A 19,349-nucleotide genomic window follows, 5' to 3' on the forward strand; every position below is an offset into this window, starting at 1 on the left:
ATTCCCTGTACAGCAGAGAGTTTGCCTGTTTCTGCATCACTTTCTTACTGATCAAGGATTTCCCTAGTTCTTTGGCCAAGTAATCCAGGTACCTGCTTCACACCTGCCTGGAGATCCTATTGAGAGTTGACTTCCACTTGCCTCTTAGACCCACAATTTTATCATACCCAGAGCTCTTGGTCAGGTGCCTCACAGTGCAATCACAACTTGCACTGGAACAGGCAGGCCAGTGGGCCTGCGCTGTATCCACTGCAAGGTTTGGGTGCTTAGTGGCTCAGATTGGGGAAGAGGAAACGCTTCCCCTTACCCTGGGGAGAGCCACTGCAGCCCCAATGAGCTTCTCGGATCTGCTCCACCTCTGGAGGTGGCACAAATCTGAGCAGCCTGGGGCTGGCCCAGGCTGCCAGGGACCAGGGTTAGGATCTGGCATAACTGCTGGATCCTGGCCTGCCTCCTGCTCCCCACCCGTCCACCCCTGGGAACACCTGCCGCCTGCCCTTCCCCCACCCCAGAATGCCTCCCTCCCACCTCCTCCCCACCTTACCCGGAACCCTGTCGAACTTAGCTGATGCAAACTCACCTTCCCCGTGGCCTAAAACAGCACAAGGAAGCCGGTGCAAGACCCTTGCACTGGCCTAACTGCCTCTGGAGTAGCATGAAAGTGCTTTACCAATGCAAACTCACCTTCCCCGGGGCCTGCAATGCCACAGGGAGGCTGGTGCAAGTCCCTTGTGCTGGCCTAACTGCCTCTGGAGTGGCACGAAAGTGCTTTATGGCACTTTTGCAACACTCCTGGGCCAGTGCAAGGAACTTGCGCTGGTCTAAATGCAGGTTAGGATTGTGCCCTCAGTCTGATTAGCTCACAGGCCAAACCAAGAAAATTCAGGTTCACTGTCTCTGCCCCTGACAGTCCCTGACCTGGCAGGGGACCACTCGGGTGCATTACAATCCATAGAAACACTAGCACTAAAGGGAAATTGTGTGTTCAACTGAGCCAAAGCTCTCATTCCAGACAGGATGGTACTTCACTATTTGCCCCATCAAGTGAATGACAGGTACGCCACTGCCCTGAACATCTCCTATAGGCTGGGGGACTAGAACAGAATGGCAAAAGTGGGTAGAGTGTAGCAGGAAGAGGGAGGTCCATTTAGTACAGATGCATTTTTCTATCCATGGAAGAAATGTATAGGATCCAACCCATTTACTGCTAGGAAGGCCAGCTGCTGCATGGATATTATTTAGGGAGGGAGAAAGGGAAGGAGTCAGATACAGTAGTCATCATTACATGAAATAATCTCTATATCTTATAATGAGCTCATGGGTTCAGGGCATGGTCTGAATGCAGGACCTGAGGGACAAGGAAGTTGCTTCAGACAGCACGTTAGTAGGGGGCTATCTCCATCTACCCATTTGCCTTCACTGCTCCTCCTCTTCTTCTGCTCTTTTGATAGGAAAAGGAAGAGGGGGGTGGGGATTCAAAGGAAGAGAGGTAACTAGAGCATCAACTCACATTTCCTTTTCCACTCTGTCCACTTCTTCCTTTTCTAATCCAGAGAGTGGGAGGAATAGATGCTGGCACATTACTAGGTATGGGTGGGGCTGCTTCAAGCACCTGAAAGTCTTGGGCCAGTTAGTGATATCCCGCCTTTCCCATGCCAAAGCAAATGCCCAAGGCAGCAGCTTACAAAGCTCCATAGTAGTGTACAAATGAGATTTTACAACAGTGGTTCTATGGGCAGCCCACAGAACCCTTTTCTTCTAGATCAATGATTTTCAAGCTTTTTCATCTCATGGCACACTGACAAGGTACTAAAATTGTCAAGGCACACCATCAGTTTTTTGACAATTGACAAGGCACACCATGCTGCTGGTGGGGGCTCACAACCCCCTGAATCTACTAAGAAATGGCCTTCCCCCAAACTCCCTTGGCACACCTGCAGACCATTTGTGGCATACCAGTGTGCCAAGGCACAGTGGTTGAAAATGGCTGTTCTAGATGGAATCCTTCACAGCCTGGTCGTTGCATCTGGGTATGCCTTCTGAACTTCCAGCAGGAGCAGTTTCAGGTTGGCCAAGCTGTAAACAGTGACTCCTCCTGGCTGTGCTGTCTCATGATAGCTTTATCAGCTTCCATTCTCCCATCCAAAATTCAACCAAGAACCATTCCTGCTTAGCTTTCTTCCAGCAGCCTTCTGTTCAACCACCAGACCATGACTATTACCACACAGACTCAATAAGTAGACCTGACTCTTGTTGAGGAGATGGAAGACCATCTGTGAACTGAAGTATGCCACTTTCAGCTCCATGCTGTAAGAAGGTGAGTTATAAAAATCATATAGCAATGGTTCTCACACATTTAGCACCAGGGCCCGCTTTTAAGAATGAGAATCTGTCAGGGCCCACCGGACATGATGTCATGACCGGAAGTGAAATAATCAAACAGAAATTTTTTTAACAATCCTAGGCTGCAATCCTACCCACATTTACCTAGGAGTAAGTCCCATTTACTAACATGGTTAAATGAATATACATAGTAGCTTGTTAAAAGTACAGGTCTGTCACATTTCCCCAAACGCAATCACATACCATGGTAGCATCAAGTCTAATATATTAAAAATAAAATCTTGAAATGAATGGGGACCCACCTGAAATTGACTCGCGACCCACCTGAAATTGACCCACCTAGTGGGTCCCAACCCACAGTTTGAGAAACACTGTTTAGTGATTGTGGGGGGGGGGTGTGTCTTAGTATAAGGGAAAGAAGCTTACTTACATGATTCCACTGTCTAGGGGGGGCATGTATTCACAGTCACATTTTCTAAAATAGTGCCCATACTGATAGAAGTAAGCTTCTTCCAGCACCTGTATCTCAGTATAAGAAGCCCCTGAAGCTGAACCCTGATACACCTTAGCTACAGAAGGCAAAAGCCTGTCCAGATATTGACCATTCCTACCCCCATGAAAGATAACCATTCATTGCAGCTGCACATTTTGACTTCCTCTTTGAACATGTTTCCCTAATTAACTATAAATAAATTTACCCATCAGGCACGAATCTGATCCTTCCTTATTTCCATTTCATTACTTAAAAAAAAATATCTCATAGCATTTGAGCCTGCATTTAATGAATCAGGGAAGCATGACCCTGAATAAACTGAACACCAGCCAACTTCAGAATGTATGTGCAAAAAAAAATCCATCCTTTCTCAGATTAGTTTAGCACACTGAGCAACCTAGGAAAGTGAAAAAGTGTTAGGGAGGAGGCGAGGAGAGAGGAAACACCAAGGGTGTGAAGAAATCATCCTGCTAATAGTTCAGCTTCTGTGCATATGCAAGAGAGATTTGTGCCTGAAGGAAAGTGTTGAAAATGGAGAGGAGTCTTGGAATTAGTTTTCTTTTAAAAGGCCCTTTCACATCTCCAAAGACTAGTCCCAGATCAGTTCTGTTTGGCACTAACCTTGATCTTTGTGACAGAAAATTAGAAAAATGTGCATACTGTAGATCAGGGGTGCCCAAACCCCGGCCCTGGGGCCACTTGCGGCCCTCGAGGCCTCTCAATGCGGCCCTCAGGGAGCCCCCAGTCTCTAATGAGTCTCTGGCCCTCCAGAGATTTGTTGGAGCCCACACTGGCCCAACGCAACTGCTCTCAGCATGAGGGCAACTGTTTGACCTCTTGTGTGAGCTGTGGGATGAGGGCTCCCTCCACTGCTTGCTGTTTCACATCTGTGATGCAGTAGCAGCAGCAAAGGAAAGGCCAGCCTTGCTTTGTGCAAGGCCTTTTATAGGCCTTGAGCTATTGCAAGACCTTCATTCATCCATATAAGTTCATCTTTAATATTGTCATTTATGTAAACATATGTAAATTTATTCAAATTCTAAATGTAAATTAATTATTTTTTCCCCCGGCCCCCGACACAGTGTCAGAGAGATGATGTGACCCTCCTGCCAAAAACTTTGGACACCCCTGCTGTAGATGAAGGGGAGCATAGCTTGAGTTGGGGGGGAGTCTTTGACAAACGCCCCTCCAGTTCCATGACAGCACGACTTGAACTGAAGGATCATTGTTTCACCCACCTTCCCCATAGAAAGTTTAATAATAGGAAAAAACTTTGTAACACTGAAACACTTTGTGCAAGAATGTCAGAGCCCTGTTGGATCAGATGAAAAGTCCATCAAGCTCAGCACCCCGTTCCCACAATGGTCAACAAAGTTTTCCTGGGAGGCAGCCCAGAAGGAGGCCAATTGCCCTTTACCACTGATGCTAGGATTCTGGTTGAAATGCTGAGAAATGGATCTGTATCCTATCTTGTATTCAATTTTCTTCATTTTTCATCAGCTTTTTTGATAATATGACATCCGTGCCTCTTAAACTCTGCTGCCTCAATCCAATGCAAACAGCCGCATTTACAAGGCCAAGCCGCTCTAGAGCCCAACCCAACCCAACTTTCCAGTGCCGATGCAGTCACAATGCAGCCCCAAGGTAGGAGAACAAATGTTCCATTACCTTGAGGAGGTCTCCATGACTGCCCCCCATCACCACAGGATGCAATGCTCAGTCATTGGCATGGCTGCATCAGTGCGGGAAAGTTGGATAGGATTGGGCCCCATGTCATGGAAAGAGCTATATCCAAATTTGCACTATATTCTGTACAAAATGTAAAGAAAAACACACTTGTTGCTTTAAAAATTTTTGCCTGAGGAAGCAAAACAGTCAAAACAATACCAACCCAATGTTTTTATTACGTGAACATTGTTCCTTCTTAAGGCTTAATCCTATGAGATAAGCACATGTTTCCCGAACATAAGTTTATCATATAGAAACACCTTGTCCTTAGGCAACAAAATTTGACGAATATACAAATCAGGCACTCTAGCAAGAAAAATATGTGCACAAAATCAAGTGCATTTGATTGTCTCATTTATTTAATTGCTTATTTGCTTTCCCATCCTGTACATGATTTTATATGCTTAGCTTCTTCACAGCCTCATCCTGACTAAATTAATGAGGGGGCTGTTTGGACAATATGTCCACTAATCTGTTCATATAAAGGGCCATATACGCTGCACAGATCTCCCTGCCACAGACTGGGCCTGGCTCACTGCTGCCTAGTTGTGTGTTGGGGAGGTGGTTTGTCCAAATTAAGCAACTTTTAATTCTCAACTTTAAGAGTGACAATCCAGTGGCTACTGTATTTCGCAGAGTTTGATGTCAAGCCTCTCTCTCTCTCTTGTTCTCACATATAGCATGTTTAAAGTATGTTGAAGAGAGTTATAAGTCACATTTTAAATCATGAATGTTTGGTACAGAGGTTTTTCCTCCCTCGTTATGACAGCAGAGCAGGATTACAAGATTTGCAGAATTTTAAAGCAGGACAGGTGTATAAGATTAGGAGTATTTATTGGCAAGATACTCATGCAAACACATGCTGCCTGATCTTATTCATGTTACTCAGAAGTCCCACTGAAATCAATAAGGTTTCTCCCAAGCAAAAAACATATAAGAATGCAGTGATCACATCTCCCCCTTTTCATGATGAATTTTGTTAGCTTTCAAAAGTACAGCATCTTGAAAAGAGGGAATTGATCTTTTTGGAGAAAAAAAAATGGTCATCATGTAACCATTTGTATAACTCAGCCATCTTACCTATGTGCAAAAAATCTCTGGACATTGATATATTTAGATTTTCATGCTGGAATAAACTGCCAGCTTTTGTATTTGCTATATGAGCTGCAAATGAGATTAGAGACATGAAGCTGCGGAGGCTGTTAATACTTGCAAATGGGGTGTCAGGAAAAAAAATAAGAAAAAAAGATCACAAGTCCTCATCTAGCCTAGAAAATGAAATCATATTGAATGATATTAAAACCTGCAGCACAGGTGTTAATTTCCTAGGTATATCAATATGTAACAGCCCTGCAAGAGACCTACCACCCCCCATTTGTTCCTGACAAGTGAGGTGCAATTGATGATATACTTGCAGAAAGCTGGAAGCTGGCAGATTTGGGAGAATGCATTTCTCATTTTCTTTATTACTTGGTCTTAGGATATTCAAGTTTTATATGACAACCTTTATTGCGCTTGCCTTAAGAATAAATGCCATGGATAAATAATAGTCCAATTATTTGGATCTAAATTCTGTTGAAATGTATGTGATGTACAATGCAAGCCTAAGCATGTATATTCAGAAGTAAGAAGTAATTCAGAAGAATTACTTGGAGCTTACACACTAGAAAGTGTGCATAGAATTGCTGTCTTAGAGCTGGTACATCAAGTCACTCTACCTGTAATGTCCACTTCCTTTTCTGTACTGATGGGGATTTCCCTGCTTGCGATTTTTGATTGCTGTGAAAATGGAAATGTATGTACAAACTTTAGATAGGAAAAAAGAGACTCTTAAAAGCAGGCTGATTCTTGTTTCCAAATCACCAAAAAGTGCCCTGGTTCTTATTTCCAAGGAAATACGTTAATCTTGCAGTCTAATCTTATAAATTCAACTGCAGCTGGGATCCCATTGTACAGTGGCACATTTGGGACATCTTCTCAGCCATTGCATTTGGGACATCTCCTCAGCCATGTGCCATTGTAATGAAAGGAAGTCATTCAAGGACACAGCTGTCTAGTGGACCTACTGGAAACATGAGTGAATGAGTTGCAGAAGCACACTGGAAAGAGGGAGGGGGAAGAGTGAACTGAGAGGTGTGGTGGCAAAGGGAAGAAGTTAGAAATACCAGTTAGAAATGACTGGCTGGTATGGTTTGGCAAATGTTGCTTGTGTGCTATGCTTTTATGTACGGCAAGAAGGCCCTGATGGAACTTGATAAAGAAGGGTTGCCAAAGCCCAAAGCTCTATGCTCCCAGTGTAACAAGTAATGTAATTTTAATGTGCTGTATAAGGCTCAAAGGTGGCCCTGCCCAAAAGCTGGCCATTTGCCAGGTATGGTTCTGTAGAATTAAGATGAAAGCACTTGGTTGTTAAAAGTGGATACAATGTGATGCAGGGAGCCCCATGTTGACATCATATATTAGGTTGACGCACACTACTCCCAGAATCACCCAATACTGTCTACAACAGAGTTAGTGAATGGGGGAACCACAAGGCTGAAGGCCCATGGATATACAAACTGCAAAATTCAAGTGTGCCAACCGGAAGTTTTTTTCTGTGCTCTCTCATAATACTAGAACTCAGCTGTTGAAACTAGTGGCAAGAGATTTAGGACAGACAAGAGGAAGGCCTTCTTCACACAATGCATAATTCATTTATGGAATTCACCTCTGCGGGATGTGGTGATGGCCCACTAGTTTAGATGGCTTTAAGAGGCGATTAGACAAATTCATGAAAGAGACGTATATCACTGGTCTTGATGGCTGAATGGTACCTCCAGGATCAGATGTAGTATGCACCAGCCTCAGTGCGTAATTAATCCCTGGAATTCCTTGCCACATAATGTGGTTGTGGCACCTGGCCTAGATGCCTTTAAAAAGGAATTGGACAGATTTATAGAGGAAAAGTCAATCTATATGCATATAAAGGAAATTATATGCATCATCTGGGTTTTAGAGGTAACCTATCTCTGAATGCCAGATGAAAGGGAGTGGCAATGGAATATGGGGATCTTGTCTCATGTGCTCCTTGAGGCATCTGGTGATCACTGTGGCTGGTCTAGATGGCCTGGTCCTTGGCCTGATCAGCAGGGCTCTCATTTCTTATGTAACGGAACATGGTTGCTGGGAACAATGGTGGGAGAAAACACAGGCTCCTTCATGCCCTGCTAATGGTGTTTCCCAAAGGCATCTGGCTGGTTATTGTGGGAAGCAAGGTACTGGAAAACAGGCCTCTGGTCTGATATAGCATTACCTTATGTTCTTATGTGCGTCTAGACCTGATAAAAACATCTGTGCATGGATTTGTCCAAGAATGTTCATGTTCTTCACCATTGCCAATAGTCCTCAGGGAGCCACAGGAGAGCAGGGAGCTTCCACAGCAGAGGGACAGCGAGGGTGGCGGGCAGAAATGTTGCTGGAGGTGGAGGAAGGTGGAGGAAGGTCCGCCCTAAGCAGCTTCTGATCAGCTGTGATCTAATCTGTCAAGCTGATAGAAATCTGAGCTGGAGATGGGAGATTAACCCAGATTTGGGTGAGGGGGGTCACAGCACTTGACCCAATTACCTCACGCAGGTGGCCCCCTGGCACACTGACCAGGGAGCTCTTTCGGAGACTTTTGTCACCTCCCTTGTGGAGAGTGTTCTGGGCCGTGACCTGTTGATGCTGGCACCGCATCAGAGAGATGTAGTGGGAAGGAAATGCCCTGGCCTAAAAAGCAGCACGAGAAAGGGGCTCCTGAGCGATGCTGCGAGCCTACAGCAGGCTCCCCGGTGCATCCCCTGGAGCCCAGTGGCTGCTCCTGCGGGCTGGGGATGGCAGCTGAGCCTCCCTGCCAAGTGCGAGGAGGGAGGCGGGCGCCTGTGCGTGCGCGGTGGTTGGTACCATCCCGACTCGCCCTCATCCTCCCCGATGCAACCTTAATTGCTGGCAGAAGCTGCGGAGGAGGCGGCGGCGAGGCGCCCGCGGCCAGCTGGCCCCTTTCCAGCAGCAGGCGACAGGCGGCGCCCTTGGCCCAGAGTTTCCACGCCAGAGGCGGCCGCGCCGCCTACGTGGTACGCCGTATCAGGGCGATGATCCAGCCGCCCGTGGCCGGCAGCGGCGCTTTCACCTGCTCTGTCAAACACGCACCCACTGGAGCCCAAAGGCAAAGGGCACCGGCCCTGCCCTGCTCTGCCCACAGCAGGTGAGCAGGCTGACGGGTGGCTCTTGGAGAAGCCATCGGAAACCCTGGGGTGATCCGAAGGGGCCTCTCTCCGTGGCCGGGGCACGTCGATGCTGTGGCCCTGCACGCATCCGAGCAGGCTGCCCTCGGTGCTGTGGACGGGCGGGTCTTCTCTCCAGACGAGGCAGCAGGGACGGGCGGTGGGTGGAGAGGCAGGTGAGGCAGAGCCTCCCCACCAGAGCCCTTCGGAAAGCGCCGCCACCTGTGAGGCACCCAAGCACTCTCAACCCACGCGCAGAGGGAGGAGGTGCGGAGCGTGTGGGCTGTGGTTGCTTGGGTGCCTCACAGGTGGCGGCGCTTTCCGAAGGGCTCTGGTGGGGAGGCTCTGCCTCACCTGTCTCCCCACGCACCTCACGTCCCTGAGAGAGAGAGACTTCTCTCTCTTATTCTGTCGTTACCCCCTTCTGTGTGTGTGTGTGTGTGGGTTGTGTTGCAGCTCTGGGGGGTGGGCGAGAAGTGCTGAGACTTGGGGCGTGAGCCCCCTTGATTGCAAGGGTCGAGTAAAATCCGACCCCGATCCCACTGAAAGGAAGAAGGACAAGCAATGGACTTGAAGCCCAGGCCGAGGGAAGAGCCGAGCAGCGCTTTGCCGACGATAGAAGGGTCCCCATCACGTCACTGCCAGTGAACCCAGTACTTTGGCTGAACCACGTGCGCTGCGGGTGTGCGTGTTGCGCGCGTGTCCGGTGGCTGCGGAGAAACCCGCGTGGTGAGCCCCGGCTGGGTTGGGCGGCACTGTTTGGGCTGCGCCCTCTTTGTGGTGACGACTGGTGAGGGATTCTGTTCGTGCCACCAGGGTGGGCACAGGGTCTGGGGAAGGGGGCGGGGGCTGGAAGCGGGCAGGGATCGGAGGGTGCAGCTGGCCTCTGTGTGTGTGTGTGTGTGTGTGTGTGTGTGTGTGTGTGTGTTGGCTTCGTGTGCTGGGTTTTTTGTCTGCCCGGGCTCAGGGCAAGGTTCCTACTGGCACTGCCATCCATCCCAGCCATTCTTTCTCCGCCGCCCTTTGGAGCTCCGGCTGCCTGCGAAAGATTCCGCTACTCAAGCGAATGGTGGACAGAATCCAGGACACCCCCCCCAGGTGCCAGGGGACAAGCAGGCCAAGCGCTCCCCCCCCCTTAGATAGGGATCGGGAGGGGAAAGGCTGGGTGGCCGCGAGCTGGGAGCGAGTCGTTCCAAGCCCGGGATTTCCTCGCAGAGAAACACTCCCGCGGCAGCGCCTAGAGCGAGAATGTCCCCGGAATATCAACAAGCAGGAAGGCGCGCAGGGCAGCAGCCGGCCTCTCGCCTTCTCTCTCTCTCTCTCTCTCTCCCCGCACTCAGCCTCCGCCTTTCCCGGCTCTACTCGGCCAGTGGGAGCCCAGGAGTTATCCCCCTCCCGCTTCTGGATGGGACCCATTCGCAGCAGCAGCAGCATCATTCACGAGGCAAAGCCCCTGACAGCAGCCGTCAGAGCGCTGCGAAGCGGCAGGATTCTCCGCCGCAGAAATGACTCCATGGCCCGCCTGCCCCCCGCCAGGCTCCACACTGCAGCCCTGAAGCAGGCACAGGCAGGGCGCGGTGGGCTCCACTCTGTGTGTGCCCCGAGCCCGGCGGTCCCTGGGGCGAGCGCGCACCACCACAAGCATGTGCCCCTGCGAGCAGGGCCTCCACACAGGCGCATGTGTCACATGTCCAGAGAAAGAAAAGACCGAGCAAACATGTCCATTGTGGCAGGGCCGTTCCAGACTCCCTACTTGTTCACCCCCACCTGTGCACGCATTTCATCTTTGTCAGCAAGGTACTGCCGTTTTTACAGATGGGGAACTGAGGCAGTACACTCTTGGCTGAACTGGGATTTGAACTCAAGTCTCAGCCTGTAATCCTAGCCTCTCATGGGAGTAAGCCCCATTGATTCCAATGGGACTTACTTCTGAGTAGACTGATTGGGGCCTACAGCCCCAGGATTGGGCTGTGAATCTGCTGGCCCACTATGCTCACGGCTAGAGTTGCATTGGTCAGGGGACTCGCGCATACCTGAATACAAATCCCCACTCAGCCATGAAATTGATGGGCCACTTCACGTCAGTTCAGTAGAACCTACCTCACAGGACTGTCGTGAAGGTACAATGGACAAAGAGGAGACCCAAAGCGGGCACCATCACCCTGAACTCCTTAGAGAAAAGATAGGATAAAAATTAAATAGATGTCTAGTACTTGTTATGCTCAAGCAGGTGGGTATATCATTCTCAGAAATTCCCACAACAACCCTGCAAGGTGGGCCAGTACTGTTGTTCCCATATTGGAAATGGACGTCTTGGAGCTGAGTGAGAGATAGTTGAGGGCTGAGCAGAAGTTTCGACTGGAGACCCCGCACAGCCCTCGCCCACATTGGTGAATGGATGGGGCTGGTTTACTGAATTGCCTTTATTTTGGCCCCCTTTTCTCTGGCACCGTCTTTTAACCCCGCCCCGCCCCCACTGTGTGTGTGTATTTACTGTGTTGGGAGGGGGGCGTAGTTAAAGGAGCAGCAGAGTTAATATTTCCACATCAGGAAGTGACTGCAGCAGCAGCAGCAGCAGCAGCAGCCCGGGGGCAAAATGCTTAATCTCCTCCACTGCGCGGAGCCTGTGGCGCCTGGTCTGTTATAGGTGGAAGCTCCCACGTGGTTTTAACTTCTGTATAAAAGTTTCAGTAGAAAAGTGGCCCAATGTCGTGATTTGGCAAGTCCAAAAGAAAGAAAGGAGGAAAGGAAGGAGGGGGGACCCGTCGCCAGGAGATTAGAGGCAGATAAACGAGGAACAAGGCGCTTCTCCAACCGAGACCTTCCACTTGGCGATCGGAGGCGGAACGTCAGGTTCAGGGGAGAGAGAGACGGAGAGAGAAATTAACATCCAGCGAGGCGCAGGCAAAGATCCGCTCTCGGAGGGAGGCAGTGCAGCCAGTTTTCCCTTACTCATGAGAAATCCCAGTGCCAAAAACCAGAACGAGTCGAGAAAGAGAGCGAGGAGTTTTGACTGAGCAGGACTCGCCGGCTTCGATTTGGGGACTCGTTTCTGGAGATCTTCCCTGGCGGTGGCTGCTCCCGGGGTTGGATCTGACCGCACTCCTGCGCCAAGGTGCACAGCTAGCTGCATGCTCGCGGGACCCCCAGGAAGGGGCCCCATCGACTGGACTGTCGCCCCAACTTGACCCCCCCAAAAAGAAAAGGTGGGGGAAGGAAGGAAGGAAGGAAGGAGCGATCGCCTTTGTGGATCCGACTGGGCTCTCCACCCCCACCCCGTGTGCTCCCCGCTCTTGGCTTGAAGCTGCAGGTTAACTGGGCTCTCCAGAGGCAGGCGACCCAAGCAAGGCTGCAGAGAGCGTCGGCCGTGCACAAGAGGACAGCTGCGCTGCCGAGCGTCTCAAGGGACCGGCTGGCTGGGTTGGATCTTGCAATTTTCTTTCTTGGCTGCTGTTGCCCCTTCCTTCCCTTCCCTTCCCTGGTGGAGACAGGCAGGGAGGCCTGATTGATTGGAGTGTCCCCAGCCCGTGGCTATAAATTGGATTGACTCTCCATCTGCCTGGCTGATCCTCCACGCCACCCCACCTCCCCCTCCCCTCTGGCCCCCCGATGACTCTAGACTAAAAAAGATCGCCCTTCTGCCCACCTCCTGCCCGCCTGTGGCTGGACTCTGCCTGGCTGGAGGCGAACCACTGAAACCATGAAGAAGGAGCTGCCCGCCGCGGAGATGCCCGCTGGCCAGTGACCGGACCCGGTTGCCCGGGGGAGGCTCAGCTCTCCGGATCGCCCCCTCGCCGCCCCCGCCCCACCTGGCCTCGCCCTCTGCCAGCCCGCTGGCTGCCGCCTCGGGGACCCGGTTCCCCCAGCACAGCGCCCCTCCTGTGCCAGCGCGCCTCTCCTGGAGCTCCGTGCGCCCCGCTCGGCCGCCCTCCGGCTCCGGCTCCGCTCCGGCTCCGGTCCCAGCCTAGCGCGGAACTGCCTGGAGATCGGCATGGACGGGGCGGCTCGGAGGGGGGCCCTGCTGCTGCTGGCGGCGGCTTGCTGGCTGGTGCTCGGCGCCGGAGCCTCGCCAACCCCTCCTGGAGCCGCCCCCCAGGACACCTGCACGTCGTGCGGCTTCCGGAGGCCCCCCGAGGAGCCCGGCACGGTGGACGGCGAGTTCCTGGAAGCCGTCAAGAGGCACATCCTGAGCCGCCTGCAGATGCGCGCCCGGCCCAACATCACCCACGCCGTGCCCAAGGCGGCCATGGTCACGGCGCTGCGCAAGCTGCACGCCGGCAAGGTGCGCGACGACGGCCGCGTCGAGATCCCCAGCCTGGACGGGCAGGCGAGCGCGGGGCCTCCGGCCCACGAGCAGGTCTCCGAGATCATCAGCTTCGCCGAGACAGGTGGGCGCCGCTTTGCTCCCTCGCCCCGCCGATGCCCTCAGCATCCATAGCCAGCCAGCCAGCCAGCCAGCCGCCTGCAGAGCCGCCGCTCACCTCTTGGGGCTGTGTGCGCTGCGGCTCCATCCCAGAACTTGGCATTCACAGGGCCTCCCCCCCCCCGCAGATCCAGTACCCCATTGATCCTGTTCAGTCCCTTCCCTCTGGCTCCTATTCGTCCTGCCCTCATCTTTGGGTCCTACAGGCTTAGCACCTGTCACCTCTATTCGTACATTTCTGCTTCATTGGCTTGTAAATGTCACAGGGCCCAATCCTACCCAACTTTCCAGTGCTGGTGCACCTGTGCCAATTGGGCATGCGCTGCATCCTGTGGTGGGGAGTAGCCTCCTCCAGGTAAGATAGTGTTTGTTCTCTTTCCTCAGAGCTGCATTGTGGCTGCACCAGCACTGAAAAGTTGGATAGGATTGGGCCCAGAGTCAGTTCTATCTGATCTAGCCACCCCTTCATTAGTTTGACTTGCAGATCCATTCCTCATCCTTTTGACGGATACAGCACCTATTCAGATTGGTGTGCTCTCTGTATATCCATCCATCAAGTCCACCCAATTTATTCAGTTGCACTAGTTGCTACAGTCAATGCACTCCTTAACTACTTTAGCACATTGACAGTGCAGCTGCATTCATCCATCCTGAGGGCCTTGAAGCTCAGATATCTTGATATATTCTTCCCTCTCAGACGTTATGTTCAAGCATGCTGCACTCAAAACACTTCTGCAACACTCATGCATGCACATACCCTTACCACTACTCATTCACTATCTCTCACGTCACCTATCTTTTCTCTTCTAATCCACCTACTTATCTGTTCCACACCCTCTGTTTTCTAGTGTCATACAATCTACCCACCCCATCCCTAACCTTGCATGACCTTTTCTCTTCACCCTCTATTCTTGTACTTTTCTCTTCACCCAGTCCTCTATTCTTGTACTTACTGCATCCATTTGTCTGCCCCACCTACCTATATTTCCCATCTATTTATCTCTTCCTCTTGCAATATCTGTCAGTTATCTCTGTGTGACCTGCATATCTGCCCACCCCATTTGTGTCCCATTTTATGTATGTTCTATTACACTCATCCATCTTTTTATCTTTCCATCACCATCACACACATTCTCCATTGCCTTCTGCTCCATCATCTTGCTGGCATGCATAGCCTTATATTCCTTCTTGCCATCCAAACCATCTGCTGCACATATCCATCTGCCCTGTGTCCTGTACCCTATGGCCTTTGCTAACATACACATTCCATGTATTCTTGATCTATGTTCACGCCCAGTTGGTGGTCCCATTCAGCCATCAGTCCATGAATTCATTTGCCTATTACATGCATTAATTAATTCTAAAACTCTGTAAGACCCATCTCTCTGGCTCCCCTTTTGTTTACCTATCCCATACCCATCTGCCTGTCTACTCACACTGCTCTACTGAATTAAAGCCCAATCCTGTGCATGTCTATTCAGAAATAAGTGCCATTATAGCCAATGGGGCTTACTCCTAGGTGTGGATAGGAATGCAGCCTTCATCCATGATCTGCCACAGAGATTGCTTGTCTGTATGTAATTGCCCACTATAATAACCAAACTTGGGAATAAACATTTTTCTTTCTCCTACCTACCTACCTACCTACCTACCTACCTACCTACCTACCTACCTATTCCGGTTTTGTCACCCTTTTTGTCCATAATGCTATAATGCTCCTCTTTATAGCATCCATCCATCCATCCATGGTTTAATTAATCTAGGGGCTGGAATTATCCTTTTATCATTTTCAGATTCTGATTATTGGTCTGTTGCATCTGAGACAGAATCAACCTGCACCATCAAAAGTATTCAGTCTAGATCTATACAGAACATCTCTCCATCCATATGTTCTATGCAATAATGTATCATAACCATCTTTCCCTCATTTCCTTTGTATTTCACATGTACACCTTTTCAGCTAACTAGCTTACAGTTTGCCAGTTAATAAACCAGAACAATTTGTTTTCTTTCTGTCTACCCCTCAGTCCCTCCACCAATGCTTTAAGACAGGGTGTTCAAGCCCCGGCCCTGGGACCACTTGCGGCCCTCAAGGCCTCTCAATGCAGCCCTCAAGGAGTCCCCAGTCTCCAATGAGTTGGAGCCTGGACTGGCCCGACGCAACTGCTCTCAGCTGAGGGTGGCTGTTTGACCTCTTGTGTGAGCTGTGGGATGAGGGCTCCCTCCACTGCTTGTTGTTTCACATCTGTGATGCAGTAGCAGCAGCAAAGGAAAGGCCAGCCTTGCTTTGTGCAAGACCTTTTATAGGCCTTGAGCTATCCAAAGACCTTCATTCATTCATACAAGTTCATCTTTAATATATTCATTTATGTAAACGTATGTAAATTTATTCAAATTTTAAATGTAAATTAATTCTTCCCCCCCCCCAGGCCCCGACACAATGTCAGAGAGATGATGTGGCCCTCCTGCTAAAAACTTTGGACACCCCTGCTTTAAGAGATCAGTGGGTTTCAAATTGTGTTGCAGGGAGTCTGGATTCTTCCATCAGATCAGTAAGAGTGGATAAGCTTTCCTAAAAGAACGCTTGGTATCGCTACTGTTATCCTAGCTCTGACTGTGGTATGCAACCAAAGAAGAATGTTGGGTGTATTCTGAGTTACACTCTCTAATCACATAGGGTAATGCTGAGGCCTAGCAATCATGGCCAATGTCCCTTATTATTTGAATGTGTGCCTTAGAATGTGCTCCTAAATTCATTGACTGATACTGAGAACCCATGGCAGACATCCAGGGTTTTGTCAGCAGATGAGCTGATGGGGAAAGGTTCTCTCAAGACACAAAGTTTGAAAACCACTGAAATAAAAAAAGCTGGGGTGGGAGATGGATGGATAGATGCAATAAGTGAATGCAGACTGGGAAGATAGATGGATCTTAGTTCTTTTGGAATGCTCTTCTTTTTCTCTAAACTATGCTTATTATACTTTTTTTACTGCTATAAGTGATCATTATTTATTTGATTACCATATTCACAAGTTTCCATATTGCATGTAGGTTTGTAACTAGGCCTTGACTGCTTGTAGGCATGTTATTGACACATCTATGATAATGTACAGGTGACAATGATGTTCAGAAGTACACATTAAAATCACAAGTTAGGACTAGATGAAAGTGCAAGGTATTGCTGTACAATGGGACCCAGAAAGAACAGGTTAGGAATACCTTTCTAACAGATAATTACAAAGTGCTATCTGAAAACTTTATAGTACTGATTAAGAGTACTCTAAGAAAACTATAGAGTACTGATTAAATGGCACTGTAAGAACAGCTGGGCTTAAACAAGGATTTAGAGGCTCTTGCTCATAGTGTCAGCAATGGGGTCTCTGTTTCTAGAATTTTGAAGGGAGTGGAACTGAAGGAACTGTATTAAACTGAAGGAAGTATATTGAATGAACCTGCAAACTGTCTGGTCCTATGAATACCTACTCAGAGTCAGTAGGACTTACTGAATCAAATGTACATAGAATTTTTACCTTTGGTCATAAATATCTGGGACATCAGATGGTAGTGGGGTGTGTGTGTGTGTGTGTGTGTGTGTGTGTGTGTGTGTGTGTGTGTGTGTGTGTGTGTGTGGTTTTGCCATAAATTGCTGTTATTATAAATGTGTACATTAAAGTCAGCAAGATTACTATAGCATCTGGTGCTGTATTCTTCCATGAGAAATGTTGGCTGCAACCCAGCATGTGCTTCACCCACCCACCCACCCAAAGCAGTAGGGCTTAAAAAGTGGTCCAAAGCACTTTACATTGCACAGTTTTACACCTTTCAGGAGTAAACACTGTAGATCCAAGTTCTCACTCAGGTGGTAACTCTGTGTCTGAGTTGTACCACTTCAAATGGCAGTAGTGGCTAATCAAATATTTTCCATATACAGAAAAATGAGCTGCACATAGAAAATTAGTATAGAACATTAGGTTAAAATGTGGCCCCCTGAATCTAGTTTTCAATCTGCAATGGATGTTTTTGATGCAGGAGCATGGCAAAGTCCAGAAGCAGTTTACTTCCTCACTAGGCCTCAGTTAATCAAACTAGTTAAGTGCCTGTGTTTTCCAAAAGTCATGGAGCAGCTGGGTAAGATTACAGTACATCAACATTGTAACTAAATCCTTTTTCTGTAAAATGTCCCAGATTGTTAACAATCCCTGCTTTCTGGGAAAATTCTACATGAAGGCTGCCTTTGCTAGACCAATACTTTAAAATACTTTTTAAAAAAACCAAACACGCTATTTAGCACTTATCCAGGTGTTCACAGAGTTCCTTTCATGGCTCTCAATCTATCCGACCATAATTACTTGTATACTGATTTCTAAGGATCTGGCATTTTCACCTGATTAGTTTCTCTCCAAGAACTGACTTTGTAATGGGTTTCTATTCCAAATACTGAGCTAGCTACCTAGCCCACTGGGCAATTTATAATTGATAAATTTATCTTTTTGGGTATTTTTAAATGTTATTTTTAGCATTGTAACTTGATGCAGATATGTCTGAAAAAAACAAACTTTACTTATTTCTGGCTTAATGGTATTGTATTTTTCTCCCTCTTATATCCTAGATGACCTGGCCTCCTCCAGAGTGCGTCTCTATTTCTTCATTTCTAATGAAGGGAATCAGAACTTGTTTGTGGTTCAAGCCAGCCTGTGGCTTTACTTGAAGCTGCTTCCATATGTCTTGGAGAAAGGCAGCAGACGAAAAGTAAGAGTCAAAGTGTATTTCCAAGACCCGGACACTAGCAACAAGTGGAATGTGGTTGAAAAGAAAGTTGATCTCAAAAGAAGTGGTTGGCACACATTTCCAATGACAGAAGCAATCCAGGCTCTGTTTGAGAAAGGCGAAAGGAGACTCAACTTGGATGTTCAGTGCGAAGGCTGCGAAGAATATTCAGTGCTGCCAATTTATGTGGACCCTGGGGATGAATCTCACCGGCCTTTTTTAGTGGTGCAAGCCCGCTTGGCCAACAACAAACACAGAATCAGGAAAAGAGGCTTGGAGTGCGATGGCAGGACCAATTTGTGTTGCAGGCAACAGTTTTACATTGATTTCAGACTCATTGGATGGAATGACTGGATCATAGCACCACTGGGTTACTTTGGGAATTACTGTGAAGGGAGCTGCCCGGCCTATTTGGCTGGCGTCCCGGGCTCAGCTTCCTCATTTCACACTGCAGTAGTGAATCAATACCGCATGCGAGGGCTGAACCCTGGCACTGTGAACTCCTGTTGTATCCCAACCAAACTTAGCACAATGTCCATGCTGTACTTTGACGATGAATATAACATCGTGAAAAGGGACGTTCCCAATATGATTGTGGAAGAATGTGGTTGCGCCTGATTTGGAGGGTGTGTTTGAAAGGGGAGGGGACAAGGGGGGTGAGAGAACATTCCCACACTGAATGGAATTGGGGGGTATTTTGCTGTGTTTCATCCTTCCTGGCATGGATGTTAAATCACTGCAGAGGCGGCAGCGGCGGCAGCAGCAATAACAACTTGTATTATTTCACTCTGTTGTCAAGACAGTGGCAGTTTGTGGATCTCAGACACTAAAATACACTACCACTTATAAACTAATGCTATGAAGTACCTTAATTCCACCCACACGCCCAAGGACACAGGCACGTACGCATAGAGACACACACCACACACGCACGCACACACACACACTCACACTAAGCAGCTGGGGGGGAAGGAAGCAAGTAACAGGAACAGAATTATATGTCTGCCAGCTTAAAAGTGAATGGGGCAGTAGCCATTCCTTCTGTCGGTTGTCTGTGTTTGGAGCAGAACCATTTGGAGGTTCATGAAAACAGTCTAATATATTCCTGTATACTGGAATTTAAGCGATCAAGCATACAAATGACCACCACCACCTCTAAGCTCTAAAAATGAAGGCAAGGTAAGCCCTTCCTCTTGAGGTTGATGCAACTTTAAAATATCACAAATGGGCCAATAGCATTTCCAGTGTAAAACACTGATAAAAGCAGCAAGAGAGAGAAGGAAGAAGAAAGGGAGAAGTGTCCAGAAGCAATTATCGAAAGCTCAACATAATGATGACTGCTGTGTTCTTCTGA

General features: G+C 48.7%; 1 protein-coding gene across 1 annotated transcript; it reads left to right on the forward strand.

Moving 5' to 3' along the window:
* Positions 1-12,796: 12,796 nt before the first annotated feature.
* Positions 12,797-18,613, forward strand: INHBB (inhibin subunit beta B). The gene is made up of 2 exons (XM_066639551.1): positions 12,797-13,193; positions 17,838-18,613. The coding sequence occupies exons 1-2, from the start codon at positions 12,797-12,799 to the stop codon at positions 18,611-18,613; spliced, it is 1,173 nt and encodes a 390-aa protein (XP_066495648.1).
* The last annotated feature ends 736 nt before the right edge of the window (positions 18,614-19,349 follow it).

This window comes from Tiliqua scincoides, chromosome 1, assembly GCF_035046505.1.
Source record: "Tiliqua scincoides isolate rTilSci1 chromosome 1, rTilSci1.hap2, whole genome shotgun sequence".
NCBI lineage: Eukaryota > Metazoa > Chordata > Lepidosauria > Squamata > Scincidae > Tiliqua > Tiliqua scincoides.

Excerpts from the sequence above, each read along its gene's own strand:
- INHBB (XM_066639551.1), top strand. The coding sequence starts at position 12,797 with ATGGACGGGGCGGCTCGGAGGGGGGCCCTGCTGCTGCTGGCGGCGGCT. Across the intron at positions 13,194-17,837 it reads CATCAGCTTCGCCGAGACAG|ATGACCTGGCCTCCTCCAGA; the intron begins GTGGGCGCCGCT and ends CTTATATCCTAG.